The sequence below is a fragment of the Protopterus annectens genome, chromosome 16.part0 (assembly GCF_019279795.1).
Source record: "Protopterus annectens isolate FY-2018-M chromosome 16.part0, PAN1.0, whole genome shotgun sequence".
Lineage (NCBI taxonomy): Eukaryota > Metazoa > Chordata > Ceratodontiformes > Protopteridae > Protopterus > Protopterus annectens.
The window spans coordinates 559,094,281-559,116,665 of record NC_056750.1 but is presented as its reverse complement, the minus strand read 5'-3'; the positions used below and the strand labels follow the sequence as shown (position 1 = coordinate 559,116,665).

Here is a 22,385-nt window from a genome sequence, read left to right as displayed (position 1 = left end):
GGGGTGCCTTCTGTGATGAGCCTGCACCTCCCCCTGTGTCTGCATGGGTTTGTTCAACAGTTTATGCTTGGTGCTCTGTTTTCCCTCTCATATCCCAATAATGTGCCATAAGTGAATGGCCACTCCTCTGTATTGTAAGAGAGAGTAAGTGTGTGTGTGTGTGTGTGTGTGTGTGTGTGTGTGTGTGTATGTATGTATGTATGTGTCTGTGTTCACACACATGAATCTTGCAGTGGTCGGCACCTTATTCATAATTGTTTTTTGTGCCTTGCTCCCACTGAATTCCAGGACAGGCTGTAGTTCTCTCCACTGTATGATCTGAATTAAGCAAATAATAGGAGAATAAATGAATGAATGAGTTTTCTGGAGAAAAGTTCAGGAATACTGAGAGCTTAGAAATAACTTCCTTTCATTTGCCTTCACATAGCCACAACGTTCTACAAACATATAGATTCTTATACTGCTAAACTAAGGAATCAAGCCAAAAACTGTGAATCTGGTGAGATGTATGATTTGCTAATAACAGAGTTTGTGGTATAGCAATCATCAAATGAGGGAGCAAGCTATTAAGAGAAGTAGTCATGTATTTATCAAAACTGTAGATATGTACAGAGTGAATGAAAGTACCAAAACCCACAATTAAGTAAAGGAGGCAAAGGAAGCATGTAAGATAAAACAATCAGGAACTGAAGTGAATGAAATGCTTACGTGCCTTCAACAAGCAATTAGAGCCAAAAGAATTGATGAACAGTATGGAGACTGCTGAGAAACAAGACAACATTCACATATGCATTAATCTGCAAAATCTGAATAAAATGAGTATTACATGCTGCCTACAGTTGAAAATGTTGCCTCAAGAATTTCAAATGTGAAGTTTGTTTCTATATTAAATGCAAACAAGGGATTATGGCATAGAAAAACTAGATGAAGAAGGTTACCAATTTTGCACATTTAAAAAAAAACATAAAGGAGGCAGTAATTCCTCACACTTCTGTTTGGTACAGTATCAGCACTAGACATATTCCAAAGAGTCATTAAAGGCTTAGAAGGGAGTTTACACACACTTGATAGTCTATTAGTGTGGGCTAGATGCAAGCACATTATGAGAACAGCCTGATAAAGTTGACACATAAATCAATACATCATACAACAAATCTTAACATTCCACAAAGCATTCCCTCTACATCTCCCCCACCTTGACCTTGCATCTCCAAAGAATAAGTCATTAATGCTCTCTCCAAGGCCAAAAACACATCCTCTATGGGATCAGATGGCATCCCAGGTTGCATTTTAAATGACCTAAAACATGATTTAGCAGCTCCATTATGTACTCTTTTCAACCACAATCTGAATACTGGTTTTGTCCCTCCTGAATGGAAAACAGCAACTGACATCACCCTTCATAAAGGAAGTACAACAACAGACCATGCAAACTATAGACCCATAAGCTTAACTAGCCTTATCCAGAAGAACATGGAATTAATCATCATGGACCTTATAGATAAGAATATAGGTGATCTCCAAACCCTTGATCAAACACAGTTTGATTTTGTCAAAGGCAGGTCATACCTGTGAAACTTGGTGGACTTCTTCAAAAACATCACTAGAGCCACAGAGATGGAGGCAAATCTATGCATACAGCCTGCCTCAACTCAGCCAAGGCCTTCAACACAATCCCACATTTAGGCATCATTGATAAACTCTTTCATTTGAATATCAACCCTGATGTTGTCAGGTGGGTTGCTAACTGGCTCACAGACAGATCACACTCAGTCAAAGTTGGGGACTTTACTTAAACCAGCAGACCTGTCAGCAGTGGAGTTCCACAGGGGTCAGTGCTTGGCCCACTACTGTTTGGAATGGGTCTACTTCTGTGCTTTGAAAACACACTTTAATCGAAGAACAGACAGCCGAACCCACTTTAACGAAAGTGCACTTAAAAATGCAATTTTGCAAACAGCAGTATGTCGAACCACAAAAACAAACAAACAAAAAAAAAAATACTGGGAAAACATTTTTTGCAGGGGGGCAAGCCCCGCTACCCCCCCCCACACATACACCCCACTTTTATATATACTAACTCCAAGATCGCACTACTGTGGGGGAAAAGGTACATTTCCTTATCCCCACTGTAATACGAGCTATAACACATTGTCTCAACACTATAGGTTCCTCTACCGTAAAATGTTTAACAGCAAATACAAATGAATGTACCTGCACAACCACAGAATCCCAGAAAGTACAGTTTTGTACCTACCATAAATGTAGATGTTCGAGGATTCCATTGCTGCAGTCCTGACTATTGGGTATAGTCCACGTCCAGTCGGCCCGAATACCAGAGTATAAGGCTGACGTCGGTCAGGGCGCATTAGACTGACGTCAGTACGTCAGGGTACTAATGCGCATGACCGACGTCATATCCTCAGTCTTTTCTTGCCCCAGATGTCAGAAGACCCTAAAAAGACAAGGCCCAAAATACCTGCACCAAAAACATGTACCATATATACAGGAATATATACAAAAATATAAGCATGTAAACTCACCTACACAACCACCCCTAAACACAGAGGGGAAGGAGGGAGGGTAAATTGGACTGCAGCAATGGAATCCTCGAACATCTACATTTATGGTAGGTACAAAACTGTACTATGTTCTTCGTCTCCCATTGCTGCAGTCCTGACTATTGGGTAGAATCCCAAAGCAGAGGTAAGGGAGGCTGGCAAATCATAAAGAAGTAGGAGCTGACAACATGCCTTGCAAAACAGCTGTGGCAAAACCAGCCCTAGACTTAGAGTAGATAGGAAGGTGATAATGCTTAGAGAAAGTATGCACTGAACTCCAAGTAGCTGCTTCCAAAATATCCTTAGTTGCCACCCCCCTTAGAAATGCTGTTGAAGTGGCAGTAGCCCTAGTGGAATGAGGCCTAATCCCAGCTGGAATCTCCTTGCCATGATGGGAATAACAAAATGCAATGCAAAAGCCAATCCACCTAGAAATAGTTTGTTTTGACACAGGCTTGCCCTGTGAACTCAAAGCAAAAGAAACAAACAACTGCTGAGACTGCCTAAAATCCTTAGTCCTGCTTAAATAATAACGCAATTGCCTGTGTACATCTAAAGTGTGCAAAATCTTTTCCCCTTTATTTTGAGGGTCTGCATAAAACGTAGGCAAATGAATAGTTTGGTTTAAAGCCACACTAGAAACCACCTTAGGCATAAAGGAAGGATTAGTACGTAATGATACCCTATCCTTATGGAAAATCAAAAGGGCTCTACTGCCATAAGGGCCTGCAACTCAGACACCCTCCTTGCAGAAGTAATAGCCAACAGAAAAGCAGTCTTCCATGACAAGTATTTCAATTCAGCAGTAGCTGCAGGCTCAAAAGGTTGTAGAGTAAGTTTTTCCAACACAAAATTGAGATCCCAAGCAGGAGTAGGAGCTCTACGTGGGGGTCTTATATTCTTTGCCCTCTAAGAAACTGCTTGAACAAAGGATGCGAAAACAAAGGTGGGTCACAATCATAGTGAGCTGAAATTGCTGCAGCATGAATCTTAATGGAAGAGAAGGACAAACCTTTGTCCAATAACTCAGTAAGATATTGAAGAGCCACACTCAAATTAGGCTCAGAAATCTCCAAATTCTTTGCTGTACTCCAAAATAAAAATCTCTTCCATTTTTCTGCGTACACTCTCCTTGTACTAGGTCTTCTAGCTTCCATAATCACATTTAAAACTTGTTGAGGAAGTTGAGACCTGCTGTGTTTCAACACAGAATATGCCAGGCTGTTAGATGAAGAGAGTGAAGCTTGACATTGAGCAGATGACCATCCTTCTGAGATAATAGATGAGGAATCAGAGGTAAAGGCCATGGAGGCTTCTTTACCAGACTCCGTAGTAGTGGGTACCAGTGTTGCCGAGGCCAATCTGGAGCTATCAAAATCATCCTTGGCCTGTCTTGTCTGATCTTTAATAGTACCTTTGGAAGAAGAGGCATAGGTGGAAAGGCATACACATGAAGGTTTTTCCAACTGAAAGACAGAGCATCCACTTTCCAAGCTGTGTGATGAAACCCCTTTGTGCAATACTTTGGCAGCTGGTGGTTTAGTGGAGAAGCGAACAGATCTATGTCTGGAGTTCCCCATGACACTGTCAATTTCTGAAATACATGAAGATCCAGTTTCCACTCGTGGGGATCCATGATTTGTCTGCTTAACACATCTGCTAAGGAGTTCTGTGCTCCTGGCAGAAACCTTGCCTGAAGAGTTAGTTGCAAGCTTAGCGCAGTCTCCCATAAAATCATTGCTTGCCTGCATAGAGGATAAGAATGTGTTCCCCTTGCTTGTTGATGTACCACATGACAGTTGTGTTGTCTGTTAGAATCAACACCTGCCCTGGAAGAAGTAACTCCTTGAAAGCCATTAATGCAAACTGGACTGCTAACATCTCCTTCATGTTGATATGTAGATGCTGTAGTCTGGCAGGCCACTTGTCTTGTATCCACTTTCCATTTAGATGAGCTCCCCAAGCAATGTCCGAGGCATCTGTCGTTAAAATCTGACTTGCCTCTGGCCGGGTCACAGAGAGTCCCTTGTTTAGGTGACATTCCTGAGCCCACCACAAGAATTCTTTTGAAGGCAAGGTATTATTTGAATGACAGTGTCCAAATCCTGGCAGTGCTGTGTCCATACATTTTGAGATACCATTGTAGCTTCCTCATATGCAGTTTGGCATTGGGAAGCACCAGAATACAAGATGCCATGAACCCTAATGCTTGAAGGACTGTCCTTGCAGTCAGCACGGACTGATGAGATAGTTGATGGAAGTAAAGTGACAGACTCTTTTGTTTGTCCGGGGTTAAAAAGGCCATCTGGGCTGCTGTATTCAGTCTCACACCCAGAAAGCACATGTCTTGAGAGGGTACTAGACTGGACTTTATTTCGTTCACAGAATACCCTAGGCATCTTAGCACTGCTATAACATATTCCAGATGCTGTAGAAGGTCTTCCTTTTCTTGAGCCAGAATCAGGCAGTCGTCCAAGTAAGGATAGATTTGAATTCCTTGAAGCCTGAAGTAAGCTATCACTGGAGCCAGAACCTTTGTGAATACTCTGGGCAGTAGATAAGCCAAAGGGCAATGCAGAGAACTGATAATGAGAATTTCCAGCTCGAAACCGCAGATACTTCCTGCAACTTAGCCTTATAGGCACATGAAGGTAAGCTTCCTTGAGATCTAAAGTTACCATCCAGTGATCTTTGCCCAGCAGAGGTAAAAGCTGTTGTAACGTCAGCATCTTGAACTTGGGAATGTCCAGAAAAGTGTTGAGGAGAGATAAATCCAAAATTGGTCTCCACGTGTTCCCCTTCTTTGGTACTAGGAACAGGCGAGAATAAAATCCTAGGCCCCTTTCTGATACAGGGACTGGCTGAATGGCCCCATCTGGAGTAACTGAGAAACTTGCTTGTGAGCCTCCTTTCTTTGTGGAGGAGGAACGTCTGGCATGCCTTTGAAAGGGGGCATTGTATGGAAATAAAATCTGTAACCGTGGTGAATGATATCCAACACCCATTTGTCTTGAGTAATTAAATCCCAATTTTCTTTGAAAAGAGACAGTCTTCCTCCCAAAGGAGCTGCCAGACGAGAATCTACTGGCAGCTGAAAAGACAGGTCATTGGGTCTGTTTACGAAAGGACTGACCCCTGCCCTCACCAGAAGTCTGAGCAGGTGAACTCCCTGTTCTAGGCCTGAAAGAACCTTGAGCCCTGCCCCTACCACGTCTAGACCTACCCCTAGACTGGTAATCAGAAGCAGGATATGTCCACCCCTTAGCAGGCCAATTTCTACTAAACTTCGGTGGCTGCACCTGCAAAAAATCTTTAACAGTTTGCATAGACTTAGCTTTGTCCTCCATTTTCTTTAAAACTGCTTCCACAGGCGATCCAAACAACACATCAGACTGTAAAGGAGCATCCAAAATCCTTGTCTTAACATGCTCAGCTAAATTCTGATCCTTCAACCAGGCATGCCTGCGAAGAACAGAACTAGTAGCAGCCACCCTCGAGGAGGCCTGTACAGCATCAAAACCACATTGCAAAGAATGCTTACCCACTTGTTCAGACACATGAACCAAATCCAGCAACTCTTTACACTCAATACCTTCCGCCAAAGCATCCACCTTAGATTTTAATTGTGAAAGGAGATAATTCTGATATTTTAGCATGTGAAACTGACAATTCAACGCTCTCATGGCTAGAGTGGAAGAAGTATACACTTTCTTTCCCCACCTATCCAAAGCCCTTGCCTCTTTATCAGTGGGAACAGGATTTTTAACCACAGAAGCCTTAACACCTTTAGGCCCTTGAGAAATAGTTTCTGGGTCCGCCCTAGGACTCAAACAAATACTTATGAGCTTCGGGCACCCTATAATACCTATCAGGCTTAACAGGAGCAGGAGGCAAAGAGTCAGGGTTCAGGGAAGCCTCTGCAAAACATCTTCCACCACATTCAACACAGGAGGAATAGCTAAGGGCCTATGCTGGGGTAAAACAAGAATTCCCTAAGCCTTTTCCTGGAATCAGAGTAATCCTGGCCTTCCCATTTAAAGTGCTCCCTCATGGAATGCAGAGTCTCTGAAAATGAGAAATCCTCAGGAGGAGAAGCTGTAGGAGTGGAATCATCCACATCAGAATCAGAATAAGTAGGATACTCCTGCAAGTCTTCCGCAGAAGACTCTGAAGCCTCTGAACACTGTTCAAAACTATCAAACTCCGGTTCCACCCTAGGCCTCTTATCAGGCGGGGGCATAGAACCTCTAATCATAGTAATCAAGTCTTCTGCCATTTTAAGCATATGTTTCTTGGGTACAGAACCCGAAATGCTAGGAGAAGCCCCCACTGAAGCTGAACTAGGCCTACCTCTCAAAGAAGTTTTGGCAACAGAAGGAGAGGCTCTAACTACCTTGGGAAGAGAGGGAAGAACAGTTACCTGAGAAGCCCCCTCAGCCTGGCCTACCTCCTGAGAAGGCACATCCTGTAACAGTAAAGTTTCTGCCTGAGACTCCATGGAAACTCCTGGCAAAACCTCTGGCTCCACTGAGCCTTCTAAAGAACCGACGTCCGGGACTGCCGGTTCATCAACCCTAGGCTTCACTGTTTTGTCCTTGCGCTTCTTGGACGAAGCGGGCGTCGGAGCATCCGACGGCATTTTATAATTGCAACGCTTCCCAAACACTAACCTGGCACAGTCTAACCTCCTCTTTATAGTGCGTTTGTTAAACCTAGCACAAGAGCGGCAACCAACAACGTCGTGCTCAGGCCCTAAACAAGGTATACACAAGGTATGGTAATCCCTATGAGGTATCTGTTTCCCACAAGAAATACAGTTATTCACTTTTTCTGACATCCGGTAAAATACTGAGGCAAGAAAAAACCAAAATGTTCCCCAACGGGGTACTTAGCCAACTCTGTTTCGGTCTGAAACTCCGGTTTCGGAAATATTTCAGAACGCCAACCTGCACTCGCAAAACTGCTTCTGCATTGGACCATGCGGCAAAAAAGACTGGGGATATGACGTCGGTCATGCGCATTAGTACCCTGACGTACTGACGTCAGTCTAATGCGCCCTGACCGACGTCAGCCTTATACTCTGGTATTCGGGCCGACTGGACGCGGACTATACCCAATAGTCAGGACTGCAGCAATGGGAGACGAAGAACATCTGCTAACTGTGCTTTGTTAAACTTTTGTTTGCTAAAGTGCATTTTCGTTTAAATGTACTTTCGCTAAAGGGGGTTTGGCTGTCTGTTCTTCGGTAAAGTGTGTTTTCAAAGAACAGAAGTAGACCTGTTTGGAATATACTTCTCAGAACTTCAGAGCAAAACAAAGGGGCTGTGGCTGACTAAGTTTGTTGATGACTGCAAATTAGGTGCAATCACTGAATCACCAAACAATGTCAAAATACTTCAAGAGGGACTTACACAAACCAATGATTGATGCCAAAGTCATGGACTCAAACTCAATGATAAAACATGCATTATCATCCCCTTCAGTCAAAACAAAATCCCTACAGATGATCATATAAATAATAATACTTTAAGTAACAACTCAGTAGTGAGAGACTTGGGAAATCAAGTTGGCTATAGCCTAAACTTTGACCACTTTGTGTCTGCTGTGGTAAGGAAGGTATTCTACATTACACACCTCATTAGCAAAGGCATTGCTTCAAGAGTGAAAGAGATCATAATGCCCCTGTACTCAACCCTCATTAGGCCAACAACTGAGTACAATGCTCCCTTTGGTATGTACCTTACCAGGCACCTGCGGCAACTTGAGAGACCTCAGAGATTTCTAACCAAGAAAATTCAGGGTCTCCAGCATGTGCCATACATTGACAGACTGAAGTTATTGCCACTGTATTCAGTAGCATACAGACTACTTAGAAGAGACTTGCACCTGGCCTACAGAGCAATCTTGGATCCAAACCTAATGGAAGTGCTGCACATTTGCAAGTCAAATGGGACAAAGGTCACCTGGGACCTTAACCTGGCCTGCGACATAAATAGGACCTGCTGGAAAGACAGATAAATCTCTCAGAAGTTGCCACTCCTCTGGAATAGGCTACCAGTTCACATCAAACACAGCCCCTCTATGACCCTGTTTAAGTATAGCCTGGAGGACTGGATGGGAAACTAAATTCCTGCCAGGGATTTCACCTATGACCATACTAGATATGGGCAATCATTGCTAACTAAGAACTTGAGTTTAGGCAAGATCCTTTATATTGTTTTTTTCTAGTATTACATTGGGTACACATGGCTAGGCTTATAAAGACCTTCAGGTCAGTAGCCTAGTAACCACCTATGAATCTATAAACCTATATTTTCAAATTGAATAACAGCAAACATAAAATAAGAGCGACAAGTCAAAAATAAAAATCATATTTTAAAATCATAATCTCTTCCATTGGTCACAGGCTTAAGGAGTCTAATGGGAGATGTGGGCTGCATAGGTTACTGCCCTCTTCTTAGATATAGTCTGTAAATATGCTTATACCAAATAAATAAATAAATAATACAAGAGCTTGAAGATGAATTAATGAACTTTACTTAATAAAAATAGCGCAAATGCAAATTAAAATAAAAGTAGGATGGTGCACACAGAGAAATTAATTAAAAGGCAATACAAAATTGGCAGGATGTTAACAGAAATATCTAAGTTTCAAGTACACAAGCTTTCAAGATATCTGTTACTGCAGAAATACTGCCCCTCTCGTTATGTTAAACAAATTAATAACTAGTACTCCTAGAGTGGGGAAAACACAAACACTGTCGTTTTTTCAACACAGTTACACAGAATATTTTTCCAGCACCCAGCAGTCATCTCAGGTCATCCGCTTCATGCCACTGGTCAAAGAAAAACAAGTAGTTCATTTACTTCTTCTTCCGGCTTTTCCCAGTTAGGGGTCATCACTGCAGATTACTTGTCCGCTCATGATTGGCAGCGGAGTTTTACGGTGTCGAGTTGCCAGCCCGGAGCCCAACCTTCTACAGAAGGCAAACACACACACACTCACACCTAGGGCCAATTTAGAGTGTCCAATCCACCTACAGCATGTCTTTGGGATGTGGGAGCACCTGGAGGAAACCCACGCAACCACAGCAAGGACATGCAGACTCTGCATAGAAGGCACCCCATATGAGGATCAAATCAGAGAACCTCTTGCTGTGAGGCAGCAACGCTAACCGCTGCACCACCATGGCCGCCCCAAGTAGTTTACTTGCCATAGCAATATTTCTCAGTAACAAAAGGCTAGTCACAACAGTCCTGCATCAACTGAAATTGCCAGTACATATCCAAGTCTACTTCCTTTCCTTATCTCTTCTCTAGTGTGGCTAAGTGATATGCAAGCCATTAAGTCCATCAGAAACTGTAGAAATTACCTGCCAGAAGACAGTTCCTGGTATTTTTGTTACATTCACAAGAGAAGATAGACTGGAGATCCATCCTGCTTCAAAAGACATTTGTTGTTCTTTTATATTTAAAAAGAGACAAGTCACACATTCCTAAGCCACGTTTACAAATACACTGATATAGCAATAACCCATGCCTGGGTGTGGGTAATGCTGGATTTACCCACAGTTGGTGTGGTTTGGTCACGAGGCGAAGTCCAAGTGGCCAAACAAAGACAACCGTAAGTAAATCCAGCATTACCCACACCCAGAAGTGGGTTATTGCTATTATACAATGACATTATTTAAGAAAAAAATACTTTTCTTAAATAATGGCGTTGTATAATGCCTCCTTGCTGCCCTTCTGCAGCTGTTTGGTATTCTGCGGCAGTTCTGATGTACTGTGCATGTGTATGCTTACGCAGTACATCAGAGCTGTGGGTGGAAGCAACGGAGAAAGCAAGATCTCCGTTGCTTTTTACAAAGTGTCTTGCTATGTTAAAGGAGTTTAAAATTGTGAGACAGTTTTAAAAAAAGCAACGGAGAAAGGAAGATCTCCGTTACTTTTTTTAAAGCTGTCTCACTATGTTAAACCCCTTTAACATAGAGAGAGAGTGTCTAAACAGCAACAGAGATCTTGCGTTCTCTGTTGCTGTAAAAAAAGACTTATACTAATGGAAAATGTCAGGGCGACCGGACCTTTTTCCATTAGTATAAGTCTGATTTACAAAGTGCATGCTGACCAATCAGCATGCACATTTTGGAATATTAATGGGGGGGTCGTATAATTGCAAATAAACAACAGAGAACAGAAACAAAAAATACATTACATTTTAAATTGTTTCCCATTAGCCTGGCATTATTCCTAGCATCACGCCTTCATTAACAGGACGTGCAGTATAAGGAAGTTCAACAGACATGTCTGTACCTCAGAACTATGCTCTGAACCACCAAAGCTTTTATAACTCATCTAATTACACCTCCAACTACTGTTGCTGTGCTGGTACATCCGTATGCTTATACAACTGTTACATTTTTAAAAATACGTTCACAATTGTTGCTGTTCTTCATACTTGTATTTTCCAAATGGATAATTTGTACTGAAATGGTTTTAACTAATCACACTTTATATGCAAGGTGTCCTTCTGCACTATCTATACACATACGTATATATATATATATATATATATATATATATATATACACACACACACATATATATATATATATATATATATATATATATATATATACACACACACATATATATATATATATATATATATATATATATATATATATAGGTTTACTGTAACTTGTTAGCACATTCAGAGCTTTAGCTGGGAAAGGTTTACTGTAACTTCTTAGCACACTCAGAGCTTTAGCCGGGACAGGTTTACTGCAACTCGATAGCACACACACAGCTTTAGCTGGGACAGGTTTACTGTAACTCATTAGCACACACAGAGCTTTTGCTGGGAAAGGTTTACTGTAACTTGTTAGCACATTCAGAGCTTTAGCTGGGAAAGATTTAGTGCAACTCGTTAGCACACTCAGAGCTTTAGCTGGGACATTTGGCACCAGAGGCAGTTCCCCAGCTGGCAACCTCTCAGACATTGCTGAGGAGCAAAGTAAAACAATTCTCTCTCTATAAAAAGCCCTTTCCTACTTTCTCTAAAGAAAAACTGTAAGAAAAAGATAAACTAGTTTGTTGCTACAGCTACTAACACAAAGGCAGTCATTTAAATGGCTATCAGCAATTGCTCCCAATGACACTGATATCATACTGCTAACTTACAGGGATCAATTAACACTGCTTCTACACTGATAATCATTCCTCTAACAGCTTGCACATAAACACCAGCCCCCTTTGCCATCCTACTACAGCTTTAAACAAAGTCTCTGCTGACTGTTAATGGGAAGCAGTAAATCTAGCATGCTACCATATGTTGCGCATCAAGAATTTTCTACTGCATTTATCTTGGTAGCAAATCATATAGTCCTTTTATTCTTTTGCATAAAACTCTGTCCTACAGATTAGTCAATTTGCTGCATTTGTAGGTGCCCAAGTCAACATAAAAAACAGGCAAGCAACTGAACGGCATAAGTGATTAGAAAGACTGTGTGTTATAATAGGTTATGAGTCTTTTCCATGAGATTAATCTATGCCTTAAGAATATGAATGTGTAGTTTGATCTGCCACTATGAATATATCAGCCAATACTCAGATGAATTTGAAAGAACATTCAGAAGTGTTATCATTCGAGAAGGAGACATAGAAGATCATATGCATAGGAAGTGGACAAAGGTGATAGTAATCATAAAAACAACAACCAATTCCAGTGACTACTCTGTCCACACAAGTTATACATCATGTAAACATTTTCATTTTGCTTATCTACATTTCTAAAATTAGTTACATTTTTCTTCCTATTTGTTTAGTGCACATCACAAAAGAAATGGCAAAACTAGTGCTCACCTAAAATGAAGAGCCAGATGGAGCTCCTACTGGAACCATGGTGATTGCTGGCAATGCATACGTACTGTCCAGAGTCTTGAGGCTGTACTCTTATAATCTCCAGTGATAAGTCTGGGGAGACTCTCACCCTTTCTGAATTTGCTGGAAGTTCTTTTCCTTCATGTAGCCATGTCATGTTATAGCGGACAGTCCCTCGGACAGGACATGACAAGATGATTCGCTCATGAAGCAATGCTGTTATATTTTGACTAGGCCCCATACTGGGTGGAGGCTCTTTAGTGAAAAAAATTTCAGAGTTAGTATAAGACATTATACTACACCATCATTTTACCAAGTAATTAAGTTCCTACCAACTAAAACTGGTAAGTTTGATTTAGCATACAGATTTTTTTTCACTTTTTAAAAAAAATATAAAATTCCTCATTGCTTCTAAATTTCACAGAGCATTTTTGAAGTACATTTAAATGGGCATTGCACCTGTGTGAAGTACTTACTACAACATTATATGTTAAACACCTTACCGCTCTCTCCATTATTCCTGCAATCTCCAACAAACATACATTATGAGAGACAGTACAGACACTGCAGCTAGCCATTTCCAACATTGAATACAACACCTCCTTGTAAGCTCCCACTGGATGTTAAAGAGGTCCATCAGCAGGTTTTGAACTTTGGCTGCTCATTCAAGATACAGAAAAAAGACCCTGATTTAGTTTAGTAGTTGGTACTCATCATCATCATCATCATCATCATGACAGACAGGGCTATAGAGCTGTCTTGATGTATTTTAGTTGGTAACTCTGACTTTCTCTAGCAGTGAATAAGAACACTATACTGAGCTCAGTGTGGGCAGGCAATCCTGTGCACTGCTGATGATCGGTTGGTTGACACCTGGTTCTCAAGTTGTATTCCTATTTACCATGCTTCTGGGCCAACCTAATAAGGCCCTATTATAGTGGAGCACAAACAACTCCTGCTCTCCAAAATAGACCATCTGGCATCCATCCAAGCCTGCTCCTTTGACAGTGTGGCAATCAATTGAAGCTGGATCAGCTGGGGAGCAGTTAGGCATTTGCCTTTCTGTTTTGAAGAAAGCAACTGCATATTCTGCACAATATCTGGTTAGTACCAGGTGTGTGTGTGTGTGTGTGTGTGTGTGTGTGTGTGTGTGTGTGTGTGTGTGTGTGTGTGTGTCATGTTTGCACTGGGATACATGCCACACTGTATACTTAATTATACCCAACACCAAAATAACCATGGCACCTGCTGCCCAGCTCTTGTGGGTATGTACACTGCCAGTCGTCACAGAACAGGATATCATCCCTGTGGTGGTAGTGGATTGTGCATTTGTGTTGTGCAGTGTGCCTAGAACTGTTTTTTTTTTTACCTCCAGGTGTATTCATGCTGTTGATGACAGTAATTAAAAAAAATGTTATTAATTTTTATATTTATTGACTTACCTAACCAAAGAAGTCTGCTCGGCAAAGTGCCCATTTTCAGGGGCAACCCAGGAGTACTATCTGGTCAAGTGATTTACCAAGAGTTACACAGTTTGCAAGTGCAGATTGAGATAAACAAAACCAGGACATCATGTTGAAGCTCATTAACAGTCATACCTTTAACACTCTGGGCTACGCTGGCAGCCAATCATCAACAAGCAGTCAGTGTCATGTACTATCTCTCAACTGGGTTTCAAGCTATGGGAAGTCAGTACTATTGCTGTTATGTACAAGGCTGACAAAGGGTACCACTGCAACCCCTGCATATTGGGAAATTATAGTTATTGGTTTGAAAATTACCTATCAGACCGACAACAAGCTGTCCAGTGGCAAGGAGTTCTATCCCCTTTACTCCGAACTACGGTTGGTGTACCTCAAGGTTCCATATATTGGGTCCACTGCTCTTTTCTGTCTTTACGAATAACCTACATACCTCCACCCTGCAGGCCTCATTAATAAAGTATGCAGATGATTCCACCCTAATCTGCTCAGCCCCATCTCTTACCACCCTATACCACCTGGCCCAAGAATCCTTTGCCTCAGAAAGGTGGATCACTAATATTCAACTCATCCTAAATCCAAACCAAACAAAACTACCTTTATTCACCTCAAACAGAGCAAAAACCTCCTTCTCTATCAGATCTCTCAAACTATAAAAAAGGTACACAAAAAATGTGTTCCCTATACAGACAAACACTGTCTATCAGATCAGGCTAAGGTCACCCTAGCTCAAACTCACCTTCTTTCCACACTAATGTATGCAGCCCCAATTCTCACTTATATTAGGAAATCTGACCTAGACAAACTTGACTATTGTTACAACAAAATCGCCAAGTTTGCAACTAATTCCCCATTTCGAACCTATAACTGCATACCTCAAACTACTTCACTGGCTTGAGCTCCCACAGCTACTAATCTATCATCAACTTGTCATAGCTTACAACAACCTAAACAACCGAACAAAACTCCCGCTCTCAGGCAATTGCTGACTATCGACACACCAAATCGTCCACTCCGCTCTGTAAACAAATCACTTCTCTATATCTCATGAACTAGCTACACAGCAGGCAAAGCTCTATTTTTACATTGCATAGCAAAAGCCTGAAATAATCTCTCTCCATCCGTGACTTCTGCATCTAATACCATGCAATTCAAAAGCTCCCTGAAGGCCCACCTTATAAGTTCTTGGCTCTGTCCATGTGTCACATAATCCCAAAACATGTTACCTATACATTTTCTCTCTTTCTCTCATAGTATATGCCTTCAGTAAACATGCTTGGTACAAATGGTATCCCTCAACAAATATGGACTTGTAATCTCGGTCTGTTATTTTTTATAACAGATTGCACATGTGTAAATATTGCTGATTTGAATTGCCTTTTCTATTTTCTTTTCTCACTAGATACTACTTGTATAACAATGTTTTTTAACACTATATAATATTAGTATTGTTGCTATTTGTGTTTATGAATTTATGTGGAGCTTTTCTCCCCGGGCCTCCACTGTAAATGGACCTCCCCCAGTCGGACCATCCCGGTTAACAAAGGAAAAATAAAAATAAATAAATAAATAAATAGTGCTCATAGCCAAAGGTCAGGCACACTGATTGTACGCTGAATGAGGTTGTGTTGTGAGTCACGGTCTAGATTGCAGTATGCTCATTAAATAATGTTACACACATAGATTTGTCCACTTTCTCTTTCTGATGTTGACATTTCCTCCTGTCCAGGAATATGAATTCCTACTATGCAGATGTACATAAACAAAACAGTAACTACATTTTTTTAAATGTGGTCCACAATGTACAGGAAAAAATATATTTACCCCACTTCATTCTCCTTAAGACCTTCTCTTGTTTCCATCATGTTCTTTAGATAGTTCTCATTTTACTTTATGTTTTACAAATAGTAAAGAATTCATGTTTTTTTTTTTTTTTTTATGGAAGATACTTCCATACGTCCAATTTCTTTCCGTAGTATGCTGGAGAGATAACAGATATGTAATGCATTTCCATCCAGCACAACTGCATTTTATCATCAGGGTGTTTTTCAAGCATCCCTTCTGCCCAGTTCAGTGCTCTTAATTCCCCTGAATTTTTCTCCTCCTCCACTTTGCATAATGCCATATGTGAGAACTTTCAGCTGCACAGATCTGACTTCGTATTCTGTTCCTTTGTCTGTCTTCAGCCAGACCAGTACTTTGCACTACATAAATTCGGCTTTTCGACACTTGTTGATTCTTCCTCCATTATTCCTTTTCCATGCCGACGTCTCTATGCCTTTGGAACTTCCTTACTCTCCCAATGGGGAATTTGGACAGGTTAAAGTTATGGATTACTTCCCCTTCTTCAGATCTGACCATCCTTCATGGGAAATGCAAAGCATTCTCCCCTAGCAGTCTATAATAGCTTTATCAGACCTGCGGGAAAATGTATTGCTTTCTCGTAGAAAATGAATATGAGCATGTTTCCCTGCCATTGAGGAAATTAAGCCACTTTTGAATACCTGTATTTCATCATTTTTGTGACTTCTTTGCACACAAACGCCAGAGAGGGTGTGTGTTAATGTATAATTAACACCTGTCCAGGGGTGTTGTCAGGCTCAAAGCTGCAGGGGAGGGCCTCTACACCCCCTGGAAGGGCATTAATTACACATTAACACACACCCTGGAGAGCATTATTGCACTTAGAGAATGGGCTCTATGTAAAATTGTTGTAGTTTACTTACTTTTTTTTTTAAGTACTATTTGATTTTTTTAAATATATTTTTGATGTAAAATAGTTTCTCCGTCTAATGTTTCATACTTGCTGTAGTATATGTTAATGATGTTAGAGGAAGCATTTTACATCCAAAATATAACTCTCTAAAAAATCCAGGTATTTACATCATATTTTTGGTCCCTTACACTTAAAATTGTTATCGGCAAACACTGGAGACAGAAGTTGCCAAATGACATGGATCTGACTTTCAGAGTTTTATTTCCTTCAGAAATCCTTTCAAAAATGTATGCTAACACAAATCCTTTTATTTAAGTTTGTAATTGGATAAGAGCAATAATTAATATCGGTTCTTATTTTTGAGCGTTGTTCTCCTTTATTTTAGACTTTACCCCGATTTCTTGAGCTGACTAGTGCAGAGGTATGTATGCCTCTTTGCTGCTGCCAGTGGTAGCTCTCACACACCTCTACTTCAGAAAATGCATGCTGATACAAATCATTTAAAATATATTCATATTTTGAGCCTTTGTCCCATTTATTTTAGGCTTATCCTGATACCTTGATCTAAGAACACACCTCTCAACTGTACATATTTTTGCAGAATGTCCACATTTTTGCCTCATATTTTCGGTCTGTTCCTCAAAAAAAAAATTTATGCTTTGACAAACCATTGAATAATATTAAGCTTAAAGTTGCTAAATGCCTGCATGCATTTGGGTTTCAGATTTGATATACTTCAGAAAATACATGGATTTATAAGAGGCCTAAAAAATTGTCAGAATTGGAGAAGCACAGAGGAGTAATGGTAGCACACAGAAAAGTAGCTATATGTTTGTTACTGCTGGCAAAACGGAAGTGTTTCACTGTATAGAGCGTTTTTGATAGATCATTTAATGGTTCGTTATAAGTCAAATTTCAAGTTTTCGATTGCATCGCCTAATGAGATTGTTAGGGGACCACCTATATTTCTGGATTGTTTCATAAGGTGATACTGCATTTAGTTTTATGCTGATAATATGACTGAAGAAGTAACAGAAGATTTGTTTTTTTGGGATTTAAGAGATGAGAATTGTCAAGCCAGAGTTCTACTAAAAAATGTTTATTGGCTTATTGGCTTATCTGCTTAAGGTGGGATGAATGCTATGAAGAGCATTTTAGAGTACAGTCACCTGCTTATTGGATTAGGGTGGCATGATTGAATTGAGTGCTATGGTCATTAATGATAATATTAAAATGTAAAAGACAGAGAATAGATTTTTCAGGCACCCTGACTGTGACTGGCAGAAAAGGTGAGTAAGCTTCCATTTAACAGAATGAAGTCTATCAGACAGTTAGCTGTGGATCCACAGAAGAGTAAAGGGACAAAGCATAAGAGAGGATAGTTTTAGTAGTAACTTAACATGGAAAACAGTATCAAAGGCTTTTGACATGTCAGGAAATAAAAAGGAGACCCATGTTTCAGTGTTTCTTGCTTGATAATGGAGTTGATCAACCTAAGTAAGTGGTGTGATTGGTGCAAAAGTTGTACTGCGTAGGAGAGAGAAGTTATTGTTCAAGAAGGTATTGTAGGAGTTGTACATGGTTTCATTATTTTGTATAGGGGGTATTGTCTCATGCACGTACACTCTCTCTCTCAACATCCATATTTTTGTCTGTGTGTGTGTGTGATTACATGATATAAAAGTGAACATAAGCTTTAGTGAACTCCTGAGTAAAACAAAAATGACAAGGAATAGAACATAAGTAACAAAAATGAAGTCTCATGAGAAAAACACATATAAATGTTTATAATACAGACAAAATGACAAAACAGCTTAAGCAAGAACTAAATTAAAAATGATTAGCGGTGACAGTACTAAGTTTGACAAATTGATTAGCTACACCAGGAAATTTGAAAAGGTGAGACTAAAAACTATTGTACTAGAAAAGGGAAGAAGATGATACGAGACGTTAAGTGACCAAAGCAAGTTAAAATACTTAATGAGGTTTCTCAGTAATGTTTTAGAGAAGACAGGAAAGGGAGAATACTAACACTGGAGTCTTCAATTGTTTGTATTTGACTGATTGCTTTACAACAAGGAAGAATGCTCTCAAAGAACTTATGGAGATAAGGGATAGCAAATCAGTGGGTGTAATAAAGAAATGCAATTGCATACAGCACTAAAGTAGAGGTAGCTGTTGATGGTGATACAACTTTGAAGAGAAGTTAATTTAATCGTGGAATACTGCCTGAAAGACAAGTCAGCTTTAACATCAAAAATATAAAGCAACGTATTTTAGTGTTAAGGATCAGCCAGCTCAACTGAAACTGTAGGGTAACAGACTATGAGAGACTGAGAACAAACTAATTTTAGGAGAGCAGAGTACTATAAACCAGGAAATGACTGATTTCAAATAGATATAGAAGTCTGTGGCAAAGGCAGGTAAGAAGGATGGATTGTATTGTCATGGAAACTGATTTAAAGGAGCCTGAATTTATTTTTATTCTTACTCTCTTCTTTACAGAGAGTTAGTTTGGCTACATCTAGAGTACAGTGCCCAGTTCTGGAAGCCTAGAACTCATGCAGAGCAAATGGAGCTACACTAATAGGAGGTTTGCAGAAAAATTACTGGGACATTACATAAAACAGAAGAGATTAGTTATAACAGAAGACTGGACATATTGGATTTTTTTTTTTTTTTTTTAAGAAGGACAGAAGAGAAAGAGGAGATATGGTTTGACCTTATAAAATAAAAGTTAAAGTGAACCCCCCTTCATTTATTTAAAAATTAGATGCATATATGTGTGTGTGTGTAGGAGTAATAATCTAATGGAATAGAGTCGCAGCTGCAGCTTCTGTAAAACTCAGGGCAGGGGTAACAGAAGAAGCAACAATTTCTGGAACTCACCCAACTGAAGCAATATAAGGAAACTCAAATCAATAGGTTTACTAGCCTAACAACTTGCTGGATGATAAGTAATGTCAAAAAAACAATATGGTGGAAGGGGTGTGGTGGCTAGTGTTCTTGGCTACCTGAGCAGCTAAACACGGTGTGTGCACTCAAGAGTATTGTGTTCTTCACACAGATCCTTATTGCAGTAGTATTCCTCATACAGTGGATATAACATGTTTACACACCCCTGATAAAATATGTCAGGTTTTTGTGACATATATATATATATATATATATATATATATATAAAAAGAGACCACAATAAATAATTTCAAAACTTTTCCCACCTTTAATGTGACCTATAACCTGTAAAATTTAATTGAAAAACAAACAAATCTGTTAGGGGGAAATATCAAAAATAAAAAAAGTACAATAAGCTGGTTGCATAAGTGTGCACACCCTTAAACTAATACTTTGTTGAAGTACCTTTTGATTTAATTACAGCATTTAGTCTTCGTGGATACACACCTGCCATCAATTAAAGATACTCTGATTAACCCCAAATAAAATTCAGCTGTCCTAGTAGGATTTTCCTAACATTTACTCAGTTGCCTGCTACAGTCAAAGCCATGGTTCACAGAGAGCTTACAAAGCATCAAAGGGATCTCATTGTTGAAAGGTATCAATCAGGAGAAGGGTACAAAAAAATTTTACAGCATGAGATATACAATAGAACACAGTGAAGGCAGTCATCAAAAACTGGAGAAAATATGGGAGAACAGTGATGTTGCAAAGAACTGCACATACCTCCAAAACGGAAGAAAAGACAAGATGAAAACTGGTCAAGGAGGCTGCCAAGAGACCTACAGCAACACTGAAGGAGCTGCAGGAATTTCTGGCAAGTACTGCTTGTGTACTACATGTGACAATAATCTCCCATAGTCTCCATATGTCTGGGCTATGGGGTAGAGTTGCAAGATGGAAGCCTTTTCTTACACAGAAAAACATCCTGGCCCAGTTAAAATATGCAAAACAATACATCTGGGAAAATGTGTTATGGTCTCAGGAGACCAAGGTTGAACTTTTTGGCCACAATTCCAAAAGGTACTTTTGGTGCAAAAACAACACTTCGCATCACCAAAAGAACACCATCCCAACGGTGAAACATGGTGGTGGCAGTATCATGCTTTGGGGTTGCTTTTCTTCAGCTGGAACTGGAGCTTTAGTCAAGGTGGAGGAACCTCTGAACAAATACCAGTCACTTTTGGCCCAAAACCTTCAGGCATCTGCTAGAAAGATGAAGTGGAATTTCACTTTCAACACGACAATTACCCCAAGCATACATCCAATTCAACAAAAGAATGGCTTCACCTGAAGAAAATTAAATTTTTGGAATGGCCCAGCCAGAGCCCAGACATAAATCCAATGGAAAATCTGTGGGCTGACATGAAGAGGGCTGTGCATAAGAGATGCCCTCGCAATCTGACAGATTTGGAGCACTTTTGCAAGGAAGAATGGGCAAATATTGCCAAGTCAAGATGTGCCATGCTAATAGACTCCTACCCAAGAAGGCTGAATGTTGTAAATAAATCAAAAGGTAATTCAACAAAGTATTAGTTTAAGGGTGTGCACACTTGTTCAACCAGTGTATTGTACATTTTTTAGTTTTTATATTTTTCTCCCCTAGCAGGTTTGTTTTTTTTAAATTGAATTGCACAGCTTATAGGTCACATTAAAGGTGGGACAAGTTTTGAAATGGATTTGTTGTGGTCTCATTTTTTTTACATCACAAACACTTGGCATTTTAACAGGGGTGTGTAAACTTTGTATATCCGCTGTATATGTATAATTCTCAAAGTGGTCTAGGTAGAGTGATGGGATGACTAGTAAGAGGCAAATTACTTTCTCAATACCCTGCCAACATCTTGTTTCAAGTGCTCTGAGTAAACTCTGCAGGATGGCAGTGACAAACCCTGCACTGCTTATGGACCAAATGTTGAGTTTATAATACCTACACAAGGCAGGACTAGAGAACCATGTAGCAGACTCAAAGTACAGACTTTTTTTGAAAAGGCTGAGGAAGTGACAAATCTCTGGTTGAATGGGCACTAATATCCCCTGAAAAGCTTTCAAATGCCTTTTGTAGTAGAAAAATACAGACAGACAATCATTTAAAAATAGTTTTCTTGGTGACTGGTCTTGAAGCATGCTAGAAATCTGAGGTTCTGTCCACATCAAGGCAATTTTGTCAAAGAATATCTAACAAGTAGATGCATAATTCTCAACTCTTATTTTCTAGCTTGGTTAAGAAATGACACAAATGGCGTGGTTAAGAAAAAACACTGAAACTATCGTTGGCATGAAAGTAGGGTTGTTTCCAGACTCACCAAGTCTTTGCACCTTCAGGGTCTCATTAGTGGTGTCGGAGGTGAGACCACCATTTTTAACTAAAGCAATAGAAACATGTCTGCCTACCGATGGTGACCTGAGATCACTAGGAGTGGTACTCCAGGTGAGACATGTTGGATAGTGAGTGGTAATCTGAGGTACAGAGAATTATGTCTGCAAATTTCAAGTGAATAAGAGGCAGATGGCTGGAAAATACCAAACTACGAACTTGGATCTATCTTAGGTGCTGAAAAGGTTCAACCAATGAATTTCTCTCAGACAGTCACAGTGATGACTATGGCTGTGCTAACAAGCAACAAAACATTTAATCCTGTTATAGATTGGCTCTATTTTCTGGAGTAATGAAGGAGAAACACGTATAAAAAAGTGTGCAAAATATAGAAATGAGTGAAGCTAGTTAAGTGGCAGCAGTAATGACATCAGGAGATTTTTGGTGTGAGGAATCTAACCATAAGAAATGTACAG

The 22,385-nt window shown here is 40.0% G+C and overlaps 1 protein-coding gene across 2 annotated transcripts in view; it reads right to left on the bottom strand.

Annotated features, from left to right (window-relative positions):
* The window catches only part of HMCN2 (hemicentin 2), a 2,554,053-nt gene that overhangs the window by 2,017,583 nt on the left and 514,085 nt on the right, over positions 1-22,385 (bottom strand). For both annotated transcript variants that reach the window (XM_044058392.1, XM_044058391.1), the window contains exon 11: positions 12,423-12,695. In XM_044058392.1, the coding sequence (XP_043914327.1) occupies positions 12,423-12,695 (273 nt within the window). The remainder of the gene's footprint in view (positions 1-12,422; positions 12,696-22,385) is intronic.